The sequence below is a fragment of the Lethenteron reissneri genome, chromosome 23, assembly GCF_015708825.2.
Source record: "Lethenteron reissneri isolate LAM-NWPU_2019-01 chromosome 23, ASM1570882v1, whole genome shotgun sequence".
Classification (NCBI taxonomy): Eukaryota; Metazoa; Chordata; class Hyperoartia; order Petromyzontiformes; family Petromyzontidae; genus Lethenteron; species Lethenteron reissneri.
Window position 1 is genome coordinate 15,322,661 of NC_083801.1, and position 23,509 is coordinate 15,346,169.

At 49.4% G+C, this 23,509-nt stretch overlaps 1 protein-coding gene across 3 annotated transcripts in view; it reads left to right on the forward strand.

The window, feature by feature from the left end:
* LOC133346082 (arf-GAP with GTPase, ANK repeat and PH domain-containing protein 1-like) overlaps positions 1-23,509 on the forward strand; it is a 169,821-nt gene that overhangs the window by 139,711 nt on the left and 6,601 nt on the right. For all 3 annotated transcript variants that reach the window (XM_061557423.1, XM_061557421.1, XM_061557422.1), the window contains exons 15-17: positions 891-981; positions 3,884-4,106; positions 22,778-23,120. In XM_061557423.1, coding sequence (XP_061413407.1) covers positions 891-981; positions 3,884-4,106; positions 22,778-23,120 — 657 coding nt within the window. The remainder of the gene's footprint in view (positions 1-890; positions 982-3,883; positions 4,107-22,777; positions 23,121-23,509) is intronic.

A 23,509-nucleotide genomic window follows, 5' to 3' on the forward strand; every position in this document is an offset into this window, starting at 1 on the left:
ACTTTTACTCGAATTACCCTCGCGGGCTCGGTATAAATGAGCCGTTCGAAAGTACAGCCACTCCTGGCACACCGTACGTCACCTGACCACGACGCTGCACCTGCGAGCGGATTGAACGTCAAACGCTAGGGTCGGTAGGGGAGGGGTGGTGGCCACCACTGCTGCTACATTGTGCTGTCTCTTGTTCACTGATTAGTGGTACCCCTTTTGACAGATCGATTTCATGCCACGGGGTCGTGTCATGCTCGATGTACCGAGTATTTGCCGTCCCGCGGGGACACGGGCGGTGGCGTAGCAATGCCGCTGCGAGCGCCGCCAACTTCCGGGTAGATGTCACCGGGATTCATTGGTAGATAACAACTTAGATAACAACATAACCACGCCGCATTAATACGGCGCCTTTCCAGACCAATGCATCACGAAGTTCTTAACAATACAATTGTAATGTATAGAAACTGTAAAATAAGACACATTGGAGATGAAATCAACAAATATAAACACATGTCATTGCTCATAGAGTGCACGTTAGTAAAAATCTTATTGAAGATGTATATATTTGGGCGTGATTTACAAATGGACCCTCAACCGAGGGCAGTGAGTCTTTCCAAAAGTCAGGAGCGGCGTATGGATATGCGTTTTTAACTGCAGATGTCTGAATGGTCAAGCGTGTGAACGAAGTGAATGACTTGCGACGTGGAAACAGTAGTTCAGTCAGGTAAGAGTTAAACGCGGACCCTTCGAATCCAGCGAACTGGGATCTAAGGTAGTGAGGCCAGATCTCCGATTGCAGGGAATGAATCTGGTTTGAATGGCATTTGTCGGCCCTGTCTCTTGGCTCTTGAAGGATGGGCAATTTTTTCAATAATTTGTCCATTCGTCGATTCTTGCAGACGCGTCTGGGGAGCCAAGGCAGCGCGGTGGCAGCGCAGAACATCCGCGACGTGCAAGGGAACGACGTCTGCATCGACTGCGGTGCCCCCAGTGAGTGACGCCTGACCCCCGCACGGAATATTTGCTCGACTCTTACGAGCACAGTGATGTGCTGTGTTATCAAGAGGCCGGCAAGCGTTCATCCTGCCAGCGAAGTCGATGAATAGTCACGATTGTAAGCCGCAGTTCAAGAATCGCTTAAAGGTAAATTTTGTGTCGTCTTTACCACATCATTGCGGATGTTTTTCAAATGTTATTCCTCTTTTATACAGTTTTGTTTGCTGCAATAACCAAAATATAACAGCATGAATTTTGCATTTCTCACAAACAACTGATCCCCGCACGCAAGATTTTGGCGCATAAATACTGAAAGTACGAATCGATTATAATAAATTAATCTCTGCATTGTGACGTGCCTACTTACTAGTGCTGTTTCATCGCAGCTATCATTCATGTCAGGAGTCAACTTAGAGCATTGTTTCTCTGGGTTGATAAAATAAGTCCTGATTTGTGGAGAGTCAGGAGCTATTGTCCTGTTGTTAAGTACATGAATACATCTATATGCTAAATAGCAAAATGAATCACTTGCCAGTGTAGATTTATAGCCGGAATACTCGTTTTGGTTGATCATTCTAAGTTTAAACTCTTTCCCCCTTTATAAATTCCCTTCTTTTTTTGTGCTCTACCCTTAGTTCCAAACGTTCATTTGGTCCAAATGAGAAAATGCATTTCGGTGAAAACTTCTCGAGTGTAAATTGCATAGTTTTTTGCGAGGGTCTTGTTTTATACACAGTTGTGTTCGGCCGCTCAAATGGTGGGTTTTTGCCGGCCTCTGTAATGGTTTCATGTTGAACAAAACTAAAATTAACAGCCACCGTATTTCTGCCTACAGCGATCCGCAGCGCAAGGCATCGCCTGCTTTGCCCCTTCCAGACCGTTTTCAAATCGCTGTGTTTCGTAGCCCGCTGTGTGCTGGCGTGGAATGAAGTGGTTTAGTTTGGTGAATTCACGTGCAGCTGTGCACTATCGCAATTTAATAGACCATCTCCCCGTTGAAACGGAGGACATTTTCCATCAAGAGGAGCCCTTTTTGTGATTTGACTTTTTGTTCAGCCGCCTTAATAACGGCACGGAGAGATGTTCATAGGAACATGTCTTGCTTTCATTGAAAGCAACATTTTTTTTTTATTTCGCCAAAATTGTTCCTGTGATACAATTTTTGCTTTCTTTTAAGCCTTTACCTTCTTTGTTATATTTGAGACAAAATAAAAGCGGAGTGTAAAAAAACACCCAAAAAAAACTAAAGCCAGCCGGCAGTGTTTTTAATTTAAACTTTTAAAACGGAACATTTGAAATAAAATAGCACGGTTAAGTTTTTGTTTTAGTTGTTCCCCCCCCCCCCCCCCCCCCCCACTCGATGCACGCGTGCGTTGGGTCTGGCGGTCTGCACGGCTGCGTAAAAAGGTCATCGCGACTGCGCGCGTGCGTTCCCCCGGCTGCGCGTGGCGTCGCGGCCAATACCGCAACTGCCGCCACAATTTCATGCACCGAATGCTTACATCATTACTTATTTTTTGGGTGAAGGTTGAGGGGTCTCGACCCACCTTTAAATTGGGCCCTTGTACATTAAACGTGTCGCGCTATATTGCCACAAATGTTACCGCCACAATATGGGTTTGTGTCAACCGTGGCCGACAAAAATGAATGAATATCCACTCATATTACAAAAGGTCTGAATGAGTGGAGCCGTTTTTGAAAGTGGATTTTTCAATTTCACTCCATGATCTGTAAGCGGGAAGTGAAGTGGTTGGCCCTCAATTCCAGAAACCAAAAAAGTTTTATGCACACGTTGCAGTAAAACAAAAATAACTTTTGGTTTTTATAAATATTGTTTAGCCTGTTTTGACTTTAATTTTATGGTTCTTGAATAAAATAAAATCGTGGTTTTCATTCCAAGCAACTTGGGAGTTTGTATCGGCGTGATGGCCTTTTCATGGCTTAAATCCAACTTTCCCCAAATATGTTGCTTGAGAAATGGAAGGCTTTCAATTCCAATGATCTATGCAGCCTTTCACTCTTAGCGCAAGCTCCTGTTTAAGGAATCACTCTTGTCAGTCACCGGGAAGGGTTCATCTGTTTCCGTGTTTATTGTAAAGGGCTTCTGTGTTGTAATTTTTTGCGGATGTGTTTATTCTGGCATTATCCAATTTAGCTGTCGGTCTTGCAGCGCTACGGTTGATAATACTCACGGGAGACTCAGTCTTCGCTGGGCGCATTCAGTTTGACCCAGAGGTGGGAAACCTTTTCTTTAGCCAGGGAATATTGGGAATTTGATACACTTTTTTACGGACAATGCATTAACACGCACCTTAGCATTTTCAAATATTAACGTGAAAAATAACAATGGCTCACCTCTACCGCACGTACGCGATGCATGCATCTGATTTCCTCTCACTAGCATTGTTGATGTCAATTCACAGTTCTGAAGGAGGCACGCAGCAAAGATGCTTGCGGTGATGGCTGAACTCAATTGTTGGGCCTTTCGAAGTGATAGGCCACATCCAGCCTGATTTTTGTTCCATCAGATATGACACCATTAAATGTGTTGCTTACACCCAGGGGTATTACCAACTGATTGTTTATGCCACCTTATCTTAGCTCTACAATGTACATCGCAACAATGATATTTTAAATGTCTATGTATTAATTTGACCACTTTCAGTTAACCATGTTAACCACGTTCAGTTACCCATTTACAAATGTTCATTGTCAATTATTGCAATTTCATCAGACACATTCGACTTGTTGTCCACATTATTTATGGTACTTAAATTAATTTATTTATAAATTCACCCCTCAAAGAACACAATCAAATGAAGCGTTTTTGTTCCATCTTACGTTTAAAATTTGCTGGTAACTCTCACCCCCTCTCCCCGTATGTCCACCCCTTTAGACCCCGACTGGGCGAGCCTCAACCTGGGCGCCCTCATCTGCATCGAATGCTCGGGCATCCACCGCAACCTGGGCTCGCACGTATCGCGCGTGCGCTCGCTCGACCTGGACGAGTGGCCCGACGAGCTGGCGCAGGTCATGGTGTCGGTGGGGAACGCCATGTCGCGCGGCGTGTGGGAGGGCTCCCTCGCCGGACATGCCAAGCCAGGCCCGCACAGCTCCCGGTGAGCTTCGCCGCGCCGGTTTTTCTCGCTCGCTCGCGCGCTGGACGGCGTCGCGTGGTTCGTGTCGCGTGCGACGGTTTCGTCCGTGACTGATTCGGTTTGCGCGGCGGTTCCGCCGTGCAGCGGTGTCGTTGTTGTGGGACTGGTTTATCTGCGCTCGGTATTGTCGTGGCGCGAGATGTCGCGTCCCATGGTCTCGTGACATCGCTGTGTTGTGCACATTGAGGACCGAGCAGGAAACAAATGCTGCAGGGCGTAACCGTTATACTTGGTTCTCTTTGTAATTGTTCTTTAAATCGAGTATCCAGGTCACTTGCCGAGCTGTGAAAGCGAGGAGTCTCAACTTACCCTTTTGCCTCTCTAAATTGAGTCTTTTCACGGAGCTGAGCTGCTATCATGACTCGTGTGACCAACATGTTGGTCATTTTATTTCTTTGCAGCTATGCGGATGATAGGATAGAAGGTCCTAGTAATAACCCACTTAGTAGTAACTAGAGTTGCAGGAGTAAATGAGTGTGCGTATGATTAAAATGCGCTACACGATGTTGAATGAACACGACGGTGTTTTGTGAGCCCACATTGCGTTTGTGTTATATGTTTTACAAATGGATGTTTTGCATGCGTCGAAAACACGCTTCATATTTACAGAAGCATTTTTATGCAAATGTTGCAGCCGAATGTTATTTGTGTTGCGTGCGCAAATGTGGCTCATGCCGTTAAGCGGTTCAATCGAGAGGCGGTGTTTTCCCGGCGCCGCTTTGCTGGTCCGAGCGCGGTGCGAGCTCGGCTGGACTGCCCATGCCGCCGGCAAAGCCACTGATAGTGGCCACCGCCACGGGTCCCCACGGTGAACGCTTATTTTAAGGCAGACGGCTCACGCTAGCGTGCGCTGTGTCACGATTCGAACCGGCTTGGTTTTGTTTATACGGCACTTAGAAGCAGAACGCGTTAACTTTGGATGCCACCCCGTAACAAGGTGGCGGGGCTCTGGGGCCTGCGCCGTCAGTAGCAGCGGCAGCGGCAGCGTCTTTATTACAGCGGAGCGGGCGCCCTCCTCGGAGGATCGCTTTTCACAATTATGTGCCTGACTGGCAGGCGACAAGCAGTGTTAGTGAAATGGCTTTCGAAAGCCTTCCAAATAAAGCCATCGCTTCCTAAACTGGGGGCTTAAGCCGGCAATCTGCAAATCGCTGCGCTGCGTCTGATGCTCTTTACAAGCTGTCGTGGCGCTGGGCCGCTTGAAGGCAGCTTGAAACCGGAGCCTGGAGCTGCGACGGGGCTCAGGGGAGTCCTCGAGAGGGGGAGCAGCGGTCTCGTGCGCGCCGAGCGCCGTCCCAGGCCAGCTGCCGCCCGGCCTGCGCCCGGCTCTTCCTTCCCCTCTTGCTGCCTCCCAGGAGGCTCCTCTGCACTGAGGGCTCGCTGATGGGGGTCCACTGCTCCGGCGGCGGCGGGCGCACCTTGCATAGTCGCGGCAGTTATACGGATACAAAAGTATAATTAGCAACGTTATGACGGTGTTCTGGGCGGCCCTATAGGGGCGGGTTTGGGGAGCAGCGGGCCTGTGCGGAATAGTTTGTGGTGGTGGGAGAGCATTAGTGTGTTGTTTGTGTGGTTTCTTATCCGACAGCAGATGGTGTATCCACATTTGTAAGAATTTCGGGTGTATGCCTGTTTGAGGTTTCTTTTGTTCTTTTTAAGTTAAATTCACCTGAAAATAATTCGGCAGTCCCCCATCAAAAACTAGAAGCAGACAAGCTTCAGAAAGACAAGTCTTGACTCACAAAATTACAACTCATATCTTATTTTTGCAAACTTGATCAAGTACTGGCACATCCTTAGCAAAACTTGGTCATTGGCTGTTTAAAAGAGAGATGCAGAATTGTTGTTATTTGTTCTCAATTTGCCAACTTTTTGGGGGAATAACAGAAATTCTGTTTACTATTATAATTAACCTCGTAAAACGAATTTAACACAAAGAGACACGTACTAATACCAGCGATCTGCAATGCTTCTTGTATCAAAAAAGACAAATGCGTAGATGAATATAATAATTTGTAACTATTTGTCAATGCAATGCTTGATGAAGGGCAGGGTTGGAGGGGGGGGGGGGCAAATGATGTAAGCTGGGAATCAAACTCAGGTCACCGGGTTCACAGTGCGGTGCGTGAACCACTGCATCACCATCACACTGGCTTCGTGGAGGGGACATTTACTGAAGCCTTCTCAATTACGCTCCCTTCCAAGCTGGTGAAAAGATAAAGTGGCATGTAATGAGTAAGGATTCCTTGTGGGGGGGGGGGGGTGGTTTAGCCTCTGTGTGATTTGCACGACTCAAAAAATCAGCCGGTTGTTTATTTGGGATGCGGCACTTGGTGTGGGCCATGCAGCCTGGAATGTCCCACTTTCCTGCCTTCCAGGATGCCTCACTCATCAGTTATTTACGAAGTGCTCTGTCTCACTCCTCCACCCCAATCCTTCCTCACCCCTCTGTTAATTATTTACCCAGCCCCCGTGCTAATTAAAATGTCACATCTCTCCGCACTCCCCTCCATATCTCCCGCTCTCGCTGTGGGATAACTACAGGGCAAGGATTCGCGTTCGCTCAAACGAACGGAGCCCAAGGAGAAGTACGGAGGGAAGCGTGGGATAAAAACTATATATATACAATAATATTAACAACCGTGGCACGGCAGAAATTGATATTTAGATGTTTAATAGTGGGAACGCTCTGCCGTGCAGCTTCTGCCATTTCGACAGGCAACCCGGTGCGTTGGGAAATGGTCTCAGCGTGATTGTTCCATTTATCTGGGTCCTTGTGAGGAGGTGGCACGTCTTTCAGTTGCATAAGTAGCGGAGACAGCATTTGTCTGAGATCCCCACTTGACCTCCTTAAGCGAAGGGCCTTGCGGGTTTCACATTACGCAGCGGTGTGATAATTACCGGCTGGTTTGTTATCGACAGCACGTTGAAGAGTGGGGTGGTGGAGGGGGGGGGGGGGCTTCGGGTGGGTGAGTGAGGGTGAGTGGGGGTGGGTGGGACGGGCAGGCTGTGGGAGGCAACCATGCGGCGGCGGTGGTGGGGCTGGCGATAGTCCTGGTTGGAGCTGGCCGAGAGGAGGAGGCCGACGAACTGGTGCCCCCTTGTGCCGGGTCGAGCCGCTCCTCGCGCCGTGTCCTTCGTGCCCATTCCAGCGCCCGCACCCTGCGTGTGCATGGCGTGCCCGCACCCTCGCTCGCTCCCCACGCCGGCGCTGCCGTGTGCAATTCGCGAGGAGCAGCAGATTCTACGGGCGTCTGGGACAGTTCGTGCATTTCGCACTTGAGTTGTAGCTGTGGCGTGATGAAGCTGAGCTGGGTGGCCTGTGTGCCAGGGGATTGCAGGAGGGGGATAAATGCGTTGGGTGGGGGGGGGCCTTGGGGAGAGTTGGGAAAAGCTCAGGGGCTGAGGGGGGTGGGCAGGAGAGAGAGAAGGGCTGAGGGAGGGGGGGGGGGGGCGGGCATGTCGACGAGAGTAGGCAGCGGTAAAAATTGCATCGCAGATAAATTTGCGTCTCCACCTCCACCCCCCACCTCGGAAGCACCCCCGAAGTGGGTAATAGATTCTGAAATTTCATTTTGCGACTGGCTGATTTAATGATCCGAGGGGTAATTAATGGGCTGATTACCTTAATGTTAAATATGTCCGGCAGCGATCTGGACGACCTCTTGCGTGTCGAGGTCCCCGGCGAACGCGCCGTTCAATTAAAGTCCCCTCCAGGGCAGGACGGAATGACTGAAGCGGCGACACCGGCAACGGTAATAAAACATAACGCCGGGGCCCCCATTTCCCCGGCACGCCGGCAAAGCGTGGCGCGGCGGTAATAGCGGGCAAATCATTTGCTGTTTCACGCCCGCCGGCCATGGCTGATCCATTGCAGCCGCGGAGAGATCGCACTGTAGCACCGTCATTATTTTTACGTGCTATTAATTATCGAAAGAATGTCACGATTCCTCTGTTCATTTCTTGTGCGCAGACCTCAAACCTCCCCCCTCCCCTGATGGACCTAATTAATTGCGAGGAATTCGCGACATTACAGCGTTGCTAATTTGCCTGCCCCGCCGTCTTTTCCACGGCAAGTTTGCTTCATCAGCCTTTTGTAGCAGGGCTGGGGCCCATCCAGTGAACCCCCCCCACCCGATCCCCGCCCCTCATCCCCACCTCACAGACACTCTCCTCCAGTTCCCGCATGAGGTGGACAAAATTGAGCTTTAATCTTAATTTCCCTCTCTGGCTGAAATTAAGTGCAAAGTGCGCACCTCCTTGGTCCGAACGCAGAGCGGTAATTTGTAGCTCAGCTTTGAGTGCGAGTTAGAGCCAACTTAATTCAGAACGTCTTTAGCTTTTGTGTGTTTGTGTGCCGGTTAAGGTTCGCTGTCACCCGTAATGAATTTTAACTAGTTCTTGCATTGCTCGGGTTAAGTGCTCGGCACGTCTGATTTTGAAAGCCAGGCAGGCATATTGCTTTTGCGGTTTCACACACGCAAGTAAAAATGATTAAATCAGACGCTAATTTAATTGCTCCATTGATTTGCATAAAACAGGAAATAATTACAACAGCAATGTAGCCTGCAAATCATCCACCACCCTTCGAACTGATTTTTTTTTAAATAACAGCATTTTTTCCGGGAGAAATAGCTGTCATAATTTATAATTAGTGTCCCAAGGCTGTCATCTCTAATTGATTCTAATATCAGGTCCTCTCTGCGACGGCAGTGCTCATTGATTATGCATTAAATCAGATGTAAAATTTAAACAAGATGATCCCAACAGTGACTAAGCGCATTATTATTGCTACTACTACAATGACAGAGAAGCTCATTTTGACAAATTACAAGCGCCAAGCACAAAACTGGTTTGGTTATTCTTCAACAGCAGGCAAGCCAGAAACAACAACAACAACAGCATCAAATGCCACAACAACAACCCAGGCAACAACTGCATGACCTCCAGTACCTCCATTGTGTCATCAAACGTTGGGAAAGGCGTTTAATTTATACGTTGTCGCAAATCATGTATCCAGTGATAAATGTTCGTTGATAATGACCATTTTACAGCTTTTCACAGAAAAGCCTCACCGAAGCCAGAGACGCGATTTCATTTGGGTTCTGGACGGGCATGTTTAGCCAATGCCTTAATAGAGGGGTGAGGAACCTACGGGGTCACGTGCCGAATACCTGCCCACGATTTCACGTCACACTGCCCATATCCACTTGAGACCTACCACATTGAAACGGCGTAGAGCCGTTATTTATCCATCGCTGCAAACATGCTAGATTAACTAATCGGGTACTAGAGGGCAATATTACATCGGAACACTGTTTTGGAAAAAAGGTTTCCCACCTCTAACTTCATGGGTATATATTTTTTGAAGGAATGAGATCAGGGCCCTAGCTTTGGATAATTTGACAATTCCATGTGAAGATATCAAAAGAACTGCATATACCACCATATAGTAGTGCAACTGAAAACCAAGCGATGTCTCTCATTGAGGCAGACAACGACAACCACACTAATAATACCAGCATCCTCATTGTCACTCTCTTCACCAAGGAACAAATAATTCCCGTGTTATTTAGTCCCCATTTATTAATTCAGAATTTTGGTCTCTTTCTTCCAATAGGGATCTCATTCTACCTTCTCTTGGTCATAAAAACAAATAAAAAATATGCTGCTGATGATGATAATGATAGGACAATAGCAGCAGCAGCAACCAGCTACGTCAGCGGTTCGTTTCAACGATGTCAACCGAGGCACGCAGAGCCGTCGTGAGGCCGGCGCCATGAGTTTGCGGTGATCTCTCAGGAAGCTATTTGTTTAATGGCTCGAGGAGAGGCGGCTACGGACACGCCATCTCGTATCCGGGGGCCCAGCACTGACAAGTCGCGCTCGGCTTTGATGGTGCTATTACGCGAGGCGCACCGTTACGAGCGCCATCTCGGAGGGCTGCGATCTGCGGCTCCGCTCGCTCGCGTGCGCCCACGACGCTCCTTCCCCCGGCCCCGTCGCAGGACCGCGAGGCAAAAGAGCAAAAATACACTGTCCATAAATTTATTTTTGTTGCCAGTTTTTGTGGGCCATGACCTGACGGGGATTATGGAATCTTGCGTTGGGGAAATTGCTGCGGCACGTTGGAATGTTTTATGGCAATTGCAAACCGGGAAGTGGGGGGGGGCAACTGGTTGGTTTGGAGGGGGGCAGTGGGGGGGGGGGGGGAGAAATCCGGGTTTGTGTTCCAATGCACTTGTAGCTCATTCCCGGGTGTCGATCAAGGTATCATAGTCGTGCGTTTTACCTGCACTCGGAGACGAAAGGTGGCCCTGAATATTCATGGCAGTTTAACAGCGGTAAATAACTGCACACAGCAGGAGGACAGCATACTTCATTACGGAACGATTTTGGAGCCGAGCCTGCTCCGCGCGGCACACATAACCGCTTAAATTGTCGTTTCAATCAGAGCGCTGCTAGACAGCCCGAGGTGCCGTTATTATCTTTGTGGGTGAGCCAGCCAGCCAGGCCAGCAATCCAGCCAGACAATCATCCGGTGAGCCAACCAGTTAGCCAGAACGTGAGCTTGCTAGTCAGCCAGGCAGCCAGATAATCAGTCGACGAGTCCATTAACCAATGGGTAAGCGAGCAATCGAGCCACTCGGCAAGGGGAGGCAGTGGATCGGTCAGCAAGTCACTCAATCAGCTAGTCTAGCAGCGAGTGAGGGCACCACCTCTGGGACGGAGGGAGAGAAGGGAGCGTGCGCTCACTTATTTACTGCTTCAATCACGGCAGGTTTAATTGCCATCTAATTTTGCACGTTACCGAGCCAGGTATTATTTGGCCCCGCGGTTAATTAGGAAGCAATAAAAATTAGACTTCTTTTCACGAGGGCTGCTCATTTCCTCCGCGGACCGATCTTAATTAATCATCACGGACCGGCTTGAGCAGTGAAGCTGCTGCATAACTCCTGCAGATGGGAAATTGGTATTCTTATTATATTCCACACTATGCTGCCATTTAATTCTGCGGTGAAGAGAATGTCTCGCCAACATTAATCCGTTTAGAGGTTCCCGGCTTGTGACAAAACTGCTTGTGGCCCAGTGGCTGAAAGGACCACTTCTGGAAGCTTGAATGGTTTCTGTATAAATCGTGACTGATCTAGTCCTTGTGGGCACCTCACGGAGGGAGGGAGCTTGCCCATTGTTCGTTGTGGTGCTGATTACAAATCAGGACAATTGCAGGGCTAATGTTGGTCCTCAGACCGTGTCTGCCGGTTCACTCTCTCCGTCACCTCCTGCCCTGCATCCTCCTTCTTTTCCTCCTCCTCCTGCTCCCTCCAAATCCACTAATTTCCTCCCACTCCCCACACTCTTCTCCCACAGAGTAGCGCAAATCAACATCCTAGCTCCATGCACAGGCTCGTGTGTCAGCACTGGGTCCTTTTCAACAAGTGCCCCGTAATTCTGCCCTGGCAGATAAAAAAAAAAGTTGGAATTTGCTCAATTTGCATGCGTGTAAAATAATCACGCCACATAATGCATCCATTAAACTTCAAAACCTGCGGGGAAACAAAAACCCCACCGTGTGCCATCAGCCGGCTGGGGTTTGTGTTTTTAATGGGACCCCCTGCCTGCGTTGCCCCTCGCTGAGTCACGTGCTTCTCTCTCTCTCTTGGGGCTTCATTGCTTCAGGTGATTCACAAACCTCTGGCGGATGTGGCCTCTGTGCCCTCCGACCCCGGGGGGCGGTGGGGGGTTGGGTGCAGTCGGTTCCGCAGCAGCCGTCACGGAGAATCTGCGCATGCCTTATAGCGACGGTGGACCTTTTGGTAAATTCGTCGTAATCATTATCTTCACCACTTGTCGTCTCAATTTCACCGTCATCACCAACTGTGATCTATCCGTTTTGGGATAAGGAGTCACAGTCTCGCGATGCGGCAATAAATCTTGCTCCTGCACACGAGCTGATTTCATCGCTCCGTCTCTGCGATGGACGTATTTTTTTCAGGATATTCTCTCTTGGCTTCCGCTCCATTGTTGGTCTCACTCGTCGGTCCTTCCCATCTCCACCAACGATGCGATGGATTGGCACGATATCGGTGATCATCACGATTCAATTCATTATTGAGTTTATTGTTTGATGCTTCGTTGTGCGTGGAGAATCGACTCAAACATAATTGATTGTTGCTGCCCAATTTCTATTACCACTGCACAGTCTGCCCTAATTATATATTTTTGTTTAATACTTTTTTTTCCTTAAAATTATTTCGTAATTTGAGACGTTTTGGTTCTGTTTATGTCTCTTATTTATATACTTTATAAAATAAAAGCATTCATATTTAGTGATGAAAAATCATCTACCGTGATACTAGTAATACATTAATCAATTAATTCGTTACATGTTTACAAGTGAGACCTCGAGGAATTGTGGGACTCCACGATGACTTACGCCAGCGTTTTCCACACCGGCGCTGGCGTTGAGGGCTTTAGAAGCTTGCGATCGGGGGGCCAAATGACGATTAATTCAGTGGCCTGAAGCGCACATGTTTTTCCGGATTGCCCTGGGAATGCTTCTGGGAAAGGACTGATTCGCCCTCCAGCTACGCTTGCGTGTTAAACTTAAACTAAACTATTTTTATTTTACCAGGTAAAGCCCACTGAGCTATATAGCTTTTTTTCAGAAATGACACGGCCACAAATGATAGCTCAACGAAGTGGCCTATCATGTGGAAATGTATAGCAGCCAAATACTCGAAATACACGGTTCATATATACAGGCGTCAGGGTCGGGATCGAACCCACGACATCCTGTATACCAGGCAGCAGCAGTCGTAACGTGTGCATGATGTGCATGCATTATCCGTAATAGGAGCTCACTAACAATATTTACCCTGACAAATCTGTAAGGTTACTCGTTAATAGGTGCTCATTAACAATATTTGTCCTGACCGTCTGTACGGCTAAGCGGGAATCTTTGTCCTCATCTTACATGTGCCTGTCTGTGTGTGTGTGCATGTTTGCTCAGCTGAAAGCTTGCTTGCAAGACACACACACACACGCGTGCGCGTCTCCCAACAGCCACATAATGTCCAAATTAAATCCAAAGACAGGCGGAAAGGAAAGGGCCACTGTGGAAAGAAGACAGCCTTGGGGGGGGGGGACGGCGGTTAGGGGCGCTGTTGCATAAAACCCGTTATCGGATCTGGCCAGAGGACCCGTCGTCCATTCCTCCAGCCCGGCAACCTTTGAAGGAGGTGACCAGCAGATGGGTTCCAGTCATTACGGCGTGGAGCGATCATCCTCGCTCCTTTATGCCGAGTGCGAGCGTGTGGCGACGGGGGCAGACGAGCACAATTGGCTCGCTGGACGCATTGTGGGGGTAATTGTCCTGGCCGCTTTGTCGGCGTCTGTGTTATGGTTGTAAATGTGTTAATGGGACGACGGGGGAGGGAGAACAGGGTGAGGGATGGGCTGGGGGAGGATGCAGGCGGTTGTTAAATGGCGAGAAGGGGGACGCACGCCATGCGGCACTCCACAATAGGGTTGTTGTTGTTTTATTCTCTTAAAAAAAAGTTTCGTTCTCTGTGTTGTGCCGTGCGCACGTGTTTGTGCGGAAAGCGCGCTGCAGCCGCCCCGCGTTTAATTAATCGGGCTTTAACATCGCCGTGGCTCGGGAGACGTGGGGGGGGGCACGTTTATTGGCGAGTCGGCTGGGAAACGATGAGCGCTTGTGGGGGTGGACCTCCCGAGCGTTGGGGCAGTGGCATCGTGACTCCGTTCGAACTCCGACGCAAATTCAGCAGGTGGATAGTTCGTTCGCCTTCCTGGAATGAGTGAGTGTGTCTTTTTGAAACTTGCCACAGCGGTGTGCGCGCCCCGTGGTCATTTGACACGTCTGTGGAGAGAAATGGCTCACCGTTTAGCTTGGAAATAGATCGTCGTGTTATCTGTGCACTATTAAAACGTCACTTGTGATATCCTGCAGCAGATGTAATAGGTATTGAACAATCAACACAAGAAATATCTAAATAACACATATTCTGCTAGAAACCTCTGTTTCCCGCATTAGAAAGTAATACAACCATTTGAAGTAATGCACGTTGTGCATGTAACAAATCACCCTCCAGCAATTATCACGGTTAAGGGTCACAATATGATCTTTTCGCTCGTTCATAGCTTCTCTTTTGTACTGTCGCTTGCTTTTTATCCAGTCTTCTTTGTGCAGCTTTGTCTGATCCCTTAGCCTCGGTGTAACATCACCGCATCATTTGCAAAAATAGTCGATCGCGTCATGCACAATTTGATGCGCATATCGTGGGCGTGAGAATCGATTTTGACCGCGGCCTTGCCCGCGAGCGCACGCTGCCGGCGCTTGCGCGTGCCCGCGCGCGCTCACCATTGGTCTCCGGCTTCGATCTTAATGAGGACATCGTACGATCGCTCTACACCCCCCCCCCCGCCTGCCCCCCGCGGAGCGTGTCTCTTCTCCCGGTAATCACTCGCAAGATCAAGATCTACACGGGCTTATTTATAATTAATGAATTGCACACTGCCTCCGTGCGAGTGAACCTGCTCTTTAGGTGTCGGCGCAGCCCCAGTTCACAGTGTGCGCTGCACCAATGGGGGGGGGGAAGTGCACAAAATGTCTTCAATGGTTTCTCTGCACACGCCGCGTGTATGATGTGCCCATGTGTGATTGCGTGTGAGCGGTAGCGGGAGTATGGCGGTTAGCGCGCTGCGCTACGAACCCGGCGACCCGAGTTCGATTCCTGCTCGCGACCAACATCGGTGACGAATATCTGAATCGGTCACGGATCTCCCCTAGGTCGACTCAGCCTCAAATGAGTACCTGGTGTGATGTGTAGTAAACATTGCCGCGAGGCCACCCAACTTCTCGTGTGCCATTCTGGCCTTCATAGGTGCTCGCTAACAGCACTTGCCCCAACAGTCAGGTTTTCAGGCTATACAGGGGATCTTTGTTTTTGTTCTGTGATCACGTTTACGGCTCTTTTGTTAATCCAATGCGGGGTGAGAGCCTTACACCCACAGCATGTGGGTCACGTGAGTCGTGTTCCCCTATGGAAGAACCACGTTACAGCGAAAACACGGGTTCTTCCAGAGGTGGAAATTACATAGAGAAAAGCAACAACAAAAAACTCTTGGAAAATATTGGCATTTAAACAGAATCCATGTCAGGCTTTTGGTCCCTTTTTTGATGGGAGGGTATCTCTGACATTAAGGAATGGATTGGGACTGCGCTGTGCGCTGGAGATGACCATATTCGGAAGTTCACCGTCCAGAGGGGGATCTCTGTCTCTTTATATGTGTGAGTGTGTGTGTGTGAGAGATTGGTTGTTGCGCAGCTCTGGGATTGTTGGGGCAGCAGCTGCGAGCCGACACTCGCGTCACGCTCGCTTGACGGCAGAGCCCGGCCCCTTATTGGCGACATGGGACCGTGTTCCCTTTATCAATTCCAACCGCTCGTCCCTCCCACAGCATCCCCGCTCCACCCCCTACCCCCCACCACCAAGCCTCTCCACCTCAGCGTCCGAGCGAGACAATCCGTGCGGTTCGTGTGACGGCGAGGGGCGAGCCGGCCGCGGGCATTTAAATGATTCGTCGATTTGTCAAAATCGATTCATACGATACATGTGCGAGATTTTGCGCACGCGAAAATGCACTGCGTGCAATTTTTCGCAAGTTGTACGTCAACTTTACGTCTATCCTAGTGGACAAAAGGAACCAGAACAAATAATAAAGTCTCAGGTTTTGTAGGAACGTATTTCAGTTCATTTGCTGTGCAGCACTTTAAAATGTCATGATGAAAGCCGCTTTATAAAATCAAGATTATTATGAAAAAACATTTTTGCAATTCTGCTAAAGCCGTACGTTCATCGAGCGCGGTTAAGGCACGTCATATTTTATTGTAATTGCTCGACATACCTCAGGGCTTGAGTTTGGGATTTGAGACGGGTGTGATACGGAGAAGTGTGCGTGGCCATAAAATACTTTGCTCGCACTGAGCCAGCCCAGCGCTGCCCTGGGGAAGAGGCACGACGTGCGTGTGTGGGACACGGTGACTCGACTCCCCGTGTAAATCTACATGTCAGCCCATTGGGATGTGGTTAATTTTCTCTCGTTAGGGATACCTGGGGACAGATGTGTACTGCATGGGAGGTGTCGTGTAAATTATAAATAATGATGATGGCACAGAATAAATGAACAGATAATTCATCTTTGGAACCAAAGTCAGTTGAGTTTTTTTCATGTTAAGGTTTCCAAGCAAATCATCTATCCTTAAAAAAATATGGATGAGAATACTATAGTGTGATGTTTATTGGTGAAAATATCTTGCAGAATAAGAAGGAGAACACAAGGACGGGTGGTTTCTACAAAGTAAGATGGGATTAATAAACAAGAAAATAATCATGCTCATGGTTTGTTTTGGATATCGCGCTTTTAATGCCGGGACATCCCAGATCGCTTTACGCACAATAATCGACTTGCATCACATCGCATCTGAAACATTTATTTACTGTTCTAAACAATTTTTATTTTACCAGGTAAGGCCCACTGAGCTGGATAGCTATCTTTCGGAAGCGACCTGGCCACAAATAATTGCTCAACGAAGTTGCTTATCATGTGGAAATTTAAAGCAGCCAAATACTCTAAACACACGTTTCTAAATGTGGAGAGAAAAACCGGAGGACCCGGAGAAAAATCCACACGACCGTGGAGAGAACATGCAAACTCCAAATATACAGGCGTCATGGTCGGGATCGAACCCACAACCTCCTGAAAACCAGGCAAGGGAGTTAACATCTCATTTGAAAGGGCATCCCTAGTGGAAGCTGTCCCTGTGGACACGAGGTGATTTGGCAGCTGCAATCAGGCATTAATCTGCCAGGAGGGGGCAAAAACTGCTATGTGTAGTCCCACATGGGTAATTTGCGGGTAATTGCCGAATGTAGAACTTGGTGTAGCAGGGATCGTGCTGGAGAGGGACAGACATCCGTTATTTAATCAGGATAGGAGCATGTTGAGATGAACAATCTCTTTGAAGGTTCCCTGGGTCACAAACACGATGCAGGACTTTTGATGAAAAAATATCGGTCGAAAACAACCGTGCAATTTTAAGCATTATAGCAAAACTTTCTATCAATATGAAACAGTAACGAACAGCAATATGAACTTAAATGTCAACGTAACGTTTCAAGTGAGATAGATACACTACAGTCCAATGTATAGTGTCATTCAAAAGCATTTCCATCCATATTGTTAAGCTGCGTTTTGGGGAGCAGAGGAGAGTGCAGCAAGTACAGAACCACAAAAAACATTGTTGTACTGTACTTCTCTGCTCTCGCGTTGCTCCTTGCCTACACCAATTTGCACTGAGCCGCGTGGTGAAACGTGGTCTAATAACTGCCATGACTCGTGTGGCGTTAGAAGGCTCTTGCCCTGCAGTGGATTGACAAAAGCACTGTAACATGTTCAAGCGACAAGTGCAGTTGTAAATGAAAGTCTTGACTGGGAAGGGACCGTATTTAAATACAACGGAGGTGCAATGAGGAGGGGATTACGATAAACAATCGCGCGCTTTCACGTTCGGGCGTTCTGATGTGTATGCCGTCGTTTCCACGGCCACTTCCTGTCCACTATTTCCGTCGCTCGAGAAACGGGATGAGCCATCCATGGGCCCTCCGTCGCTCGATCGTCGCGTCGAACAAGGGGGGGGGGGGGGGGGACGTGCAACAAAAAAACCAGACCCTGACACAGGCCTCCAGCTGCGACACCGCAAACGGCCCCACCACCCACCGCCCCCCCCCCCCCACCCCGAAGGCCCGCCCGCAAAAGGAGAGCGCGCAAACAGGGCATCCATCACGGGGCCGGGTGACGCCGCGCGCCGCGTGTGGGTTTTTGTAATTAATAACGGCGTCACTCGCAGGGGCCCACGGTAAGAAGAGGTGGCAGGTTAATTGCGATGATTTCAGTTCCGCCTCGCCGATGCCGCCACGTTGGGCTGTTCCGCGGCTTGTGGCGGGTTGAAGGAGTCGCCCGAGAGAGGGCCGTCCTCCCCGGCACGTTTCGGTCGCACGGTGTTCGGGCGAGCGAGACGGGGAACCCGGCTCCGCTCCGAGGAGGAGGTGGATTGTCAGGGATTGGTGGTTCTCACCGTTGTGTGTGTGATGCTAGTTTTAAAGAAAGCGATGGCAACAAAGAGGAAGTGGGACTACACGGCAGGTTCTGATAGCAAGCACCTATTGAGGCTGGCAGAATATGAGATGAGGTGGTGGATTCCAAAATTACTCCAGGTTGCCTTTGTCACCCCAGTTGTGATGTTGTCGCGCAGCACCAAGTACTCATTTTAGGCTGAATGGACCTTGCAGAGCCACAAGCCAAGTTCATCAGTTGCCAGTTGCATTGTGCTTAGTGACTATCAGTCGTATGGACCCCACTGGGTTCATGGTGCGGGTCACGCCAACACTACACGCACACTGTGTCCGAGCACTTTAGCAACGGTGACGATACGAACCGTCACAAACAATAGCACAGATATATTCGTCAATGCGCATTTACACGATGCCAGCCGTCGGACCTTTTGACCTTCACGCCGCATAACAAAAGCCGATGGCCCATTCGTCTCGTGCGTCCAGAACCGCTTTCTTCGTAACCGCTTCCAGAGTACGGGGTGGGGGTGGGGGAGGGCGGTGGGGGTGGCGGGCGGTTGGGGGCAATGGGAGTGGGGGCGCAGGGAAATGCGCGTTTGTGTGGCCCAATAACCAATGTGGCGCCCACGGCAGCTTCCGGGAGTATTACAACCTTCACCTTCAACCTCTGTAGCTGAAAATCAATCTCAGGCGGGGTGTCGCAATCCGCGCCACTCCCTGAAAATTCCATTAAGAGGTACCTTGGGCGCGCAGTGATTGCTCACGCCACTTGTACTCCTGGGTAGGGGAGGGCGGCTGTGAGCAATCGATTGTATTGACGATCGATTATTAAAATAATCCATCTTATTTAATTAAGTAGTTATTGGTTGCGTCCCTAGCTGTTATTACGCGACTGCGCGCGTGCAGAGGCTTTATCCGATGAATGGGAGCGGGAAAGCGTTTCACACTAAAAATTTGCATGGAATTGCTATTCCTGTTGACATTTTTACCAGTAAAGATGTGCATTTAAATTCAGATCGTAACACAATATTACTTTTTAAAATGTGCATTATTTTATTTTATTTATGGCCCTTTGTCAATCCACCGGCTGCACGAAGGCCCATCCATACCGTGTAAGCAATGAGAGGTTACGCGGCCATTATTGACTATGCTAGTCACTGCCTGTTGATTAAGTGTGAGGCCAGGACCCATCGAGATTTCGCTCACCACTGATTCTTTTAGCCGTGACCCAGAATTGAACTCAGGTCATCGGGTTCACAGAGCAGTACACCGCTAACCACTACGCCACATCTGGCGATTAATGCTTTTTGAATCACGCAATCACTGGGGCATTTTCACAAAGCTCTAAAAGAGCGAAGTGCAAGCCGAGGAGAGCCCTTGTAGGTGATCGCCGTGTCGATTTCACCTCGTTACGGAGTGACCGTGGCTCTCCCAGGGATGCACGCTCGCCTCCCACACACTCGCGCAAAGCAAGTTCGCGTGAGCGCAGGATTTAGACATTGTACAGTCATTGCGTGGGTCCGAGCTCAATAACAAAAATCCCTTTAACCACCCTGAGTAGAATGTTTCCTGAGTTTAAACCAGGGTTGAGGATTCATTTAATACGGCCTGAGGCCACACGAGGCCGACCACTTTGAAACAGCCCAAAAAAAAATCACAATTATGAGCCACTGCAAGCGGCTTAGACGCGCTGGTCGGCTTACTTGAGGGAAATACTGGCAACGCTGTGCTTCTGATGTTATCACTTTGGTCACTGCGAGAGGTCCTTGCAATTGCAGAAGTGACTGAGGTGTGTGTTAACGTGTGACTTGCCAAACGTATTTGAATGCCCTGTTTGGCCATTCGTAAGAAAAAGGTCCCCCCCCCCCCCCCGTCGCTGAATTAAACCCGCTTTGGCTGTCCCTTTGGTTATTCTACGCAACTGTCCACTGATATGCTGTGGAGAAACGACGGCAGTGCTGGCGCCTCGTGTCTTCCGTGGAGGCTTCCCCTTGAGCGGGACCGGCCACGGCCTTGAAGGCAACGGGGAGCCGCCATGCTCGACTGTGCCACTGATTTGCCGCATATCTGCGTCCCGCGATGTTATTTTAGCAACAGCAAGATGCGGTGACAGCTGCCGCGGTGATGTGTTACTCATGAGACGGCGGCCGAGGAGGCTGCAGTGATCGCTTGTAGTATAGCACAGAGATCTTGGTCAATGAGATGACGGTGGACGCGACGGGTTTGGTGGAACGCCACACGGCGCTCCCGTTTACACGGTCTAAGTGTCGCGGAGACTTTAGCTCAGACGGGACGAGGTTTCCTGGCTCGGTTGGGAAGTTGGGATTGTGGTCTGGAATGTGACCACATGGACTGTTTTTTGTTGTTTGTGCATCTCTGTTTTGATGCCATTTATTTATTTACTTATTTGTTGTTATTTTTTTTATCTCGCTTACAGGTAGGGTTTTAATTTGCTTGCCAGTGATTGTACATGGGATTTGGTCCTGATATATAATCAATGTACGGCGTTATGGGATGCTTTAAGCATGAATGACGCTATGTAAAATGAAAGTATTATTATTAAAGGTGACTCTTCGGCCTTTGACAACTACGGCGTTGAAACACATTTGTAGAGGCAGTAATTTGTGTGCAGTGGTTGGGTTGTGTGGCCAGCAAGACAGTTACAAGTTCACACCCCAGCCTGGATTCAGCTCGGTCCCTTATATCATCTGGAATCAATCAAATGAGTTCAATGTCATAGGCTTTTGGCAATGGGTGTCTGACTATGCTTGACCCCTCACCACTCGTAACGTGGAATTTCCACTACCTGCTCAGGGCTGTGAACAGGACCTACGCACCACCCCACTGCCAAGATGGTTCAAGCCAGAAACAACAAAAACAACAAGAGTAGATAATAATAATAAAAAATGGGTGGATCAGTGGTGCAGTGCTTAGTGCACTGCAATATGATTAGCCCAGTGACGTGAATTCGATTCCCGACGACTTCTAACGTCAGCGGCGAGTGATATCTGAACCTGTCCCGAGTCCGCGTCCTCTACCAACCCACACTGACCAGGGGTGATGAAATATCATCCCACCAATGGATACAGCATTGAGAGGCCTTCATCCAGCAGTGGATTGACAAAGAGGGGTGTGAATTTGAACGCTCGAGGTACACGCGGTGGGCCTTAAAGGTGGCCTTCAGAGAGCCGTTGACATGACTCGGCAAGTTGCCCCCCCCCCCACCCCCGTACACTCGTCGGTTACCCCTGCATTGACCGTCGGTGCCCTGCGGTGCCTCCGATGGGGCTGGGTGGTAAGGAAGGCAGATCCTGCCCACTGCGTATCTCACTCAGCACTGCTGAATGTTTCTTTAAGCTTCTTTTTTTTTCTTAGACATGCACAGAGGTGACTGGGAGAGCAAAGGTGGTAACAAATCCCAGCGCCGCTTTTCAAACGAGGCTCCCAGCTACGGCTCACCACCCCACCACCCCCGCGCGGTTGAATAAAGAGTAGCTGCTCCCGAGGTCCCTGTTTGGAAGGTATGCGGAATAAAGGGAACTTCCCCTGACACTGGCTCCCCAATTGTAGTGTGAAGAATTGTAATGCTGGTGAGATTTATAACAACACAAAAAAAATGTCAAGGCTTCTCCCTTTTTTTAAGAGGCTCATGAAATATTTAACAACATTCTTTACGTGCAGGCCTCCCATTGTTCATTGATGCTTCGGGCCATTTTTTTTTGTTCACACTGAAACTTTCAGCGCAACACCACGGGAGTTGTGTGTGGGCTTGAGCTCCGAGTACTACCATCGCTTGCCCGGTTGCGGCTTGGCAGAGGACGTGTCCGATATTAGCGTGAGCCTTTTTTAATCGCAATTTAATGCTCCTCATCCTGCGTTGGACTCTCGCCGGCAGCGCGTTCCCGTAAGCGGTGCGAGGCGTTGTGCCGGTTCCCCGGTGCGCGCCGCTCCCTCGCCGCTCTCCACACGGTCGTGTGAGGAGTCGCGTTGCGGCAGAGCAGTTCCAATGCATTGTTACACTTCCATTTGTAAGAACTAAACTATAAACTCTCTTTTATTTTACTAAGTAAGGCGCACTGCGCTATATACCTCTCTTTTTCAGAAGCGATCTAGCCACAAATGATAGCTCAACGAAGTGACTCATCATGTGGAAATGTATAGCAGTCAAATACTCTAAACGCATGTTTCTCAATGTGGAGGGAAAAACCCTAAGAACTGGAGCGAGACATGGAAACTCCAAATATACAGGCGTCAGTGTCGGGATCGAACCCACAACTTCCTTTATATCAGGCACCCCTACTACAGATGTAAAAAAATTGCAAAATGGTGTACAAAATGAGCAATTTTATTGTTAAGCCTAACAACTTATTTGTGGAGGAAAAAAAAACCCCACTTCTCTTGCTGCGACCTAGGCTGACAGATTGAACACATCAGAGTCTCCGGTTGACGGTGCCGCTTGTATTTCGCACCCGCCAGGGAGGAGAAGGAGCGCTGGATCCGTGCCAAGTATGAGCAGCGCCTCTTCCTGGCGCCCATCCCCTACGCGGACGCCTCGCTGGGCCAGACGCTGTGCCGCGCCGTCCGCGCCGGCGACCTGCGCTTCGTCGTGCTGCTGCTGGCGCACGGCACGCGCAGCGACGTCAACGAGCCCGAGGAGGACGGCGATGATGACGATGACGACGACGAGGGAGGTGGGGGCACCGCCGGCGGCGGTGGCGGCGGCAGTCGTCGTCGTGGTGGTGGTGACAGCATGGCCTGCACTGCGCTTCACCTCTCCTGCGCTCTGCCCGACGTCGTCATCACGCAGCTCCTCGTCTGGGTGCGTGTAGGGATCCCAATGCCCCTCCTTATTCTTCCTCTTATTTCGTTTTTGTCGTGAGATCGGTGCTGGGCTTTCGTAACTTTGTGACGTTGTTTTCACCAGGCCTCGTGGACGAAATGTAATGTTTTTTCCCAGGAAAGCCTCCCTTTGTGCCCCGAATAGTTCTCTCCACCATAAAACAATTATTGGTCTCAAACTCCTGAATGTGACACATTCCCAGAGACCCCAGGGTCTTGGAGCCAGAAAATAATGCCAATTCTTTACCCAGGAAAGCCACACTGATGCTCAAGAGGAGTCTTCACTTGCGCAAGCAGACGTTTAATCCTAAATGTTTTTTTTTTTTACAGCACATGCCTTAGCGTGTCTATAGAGTTCAGTTCGGACAC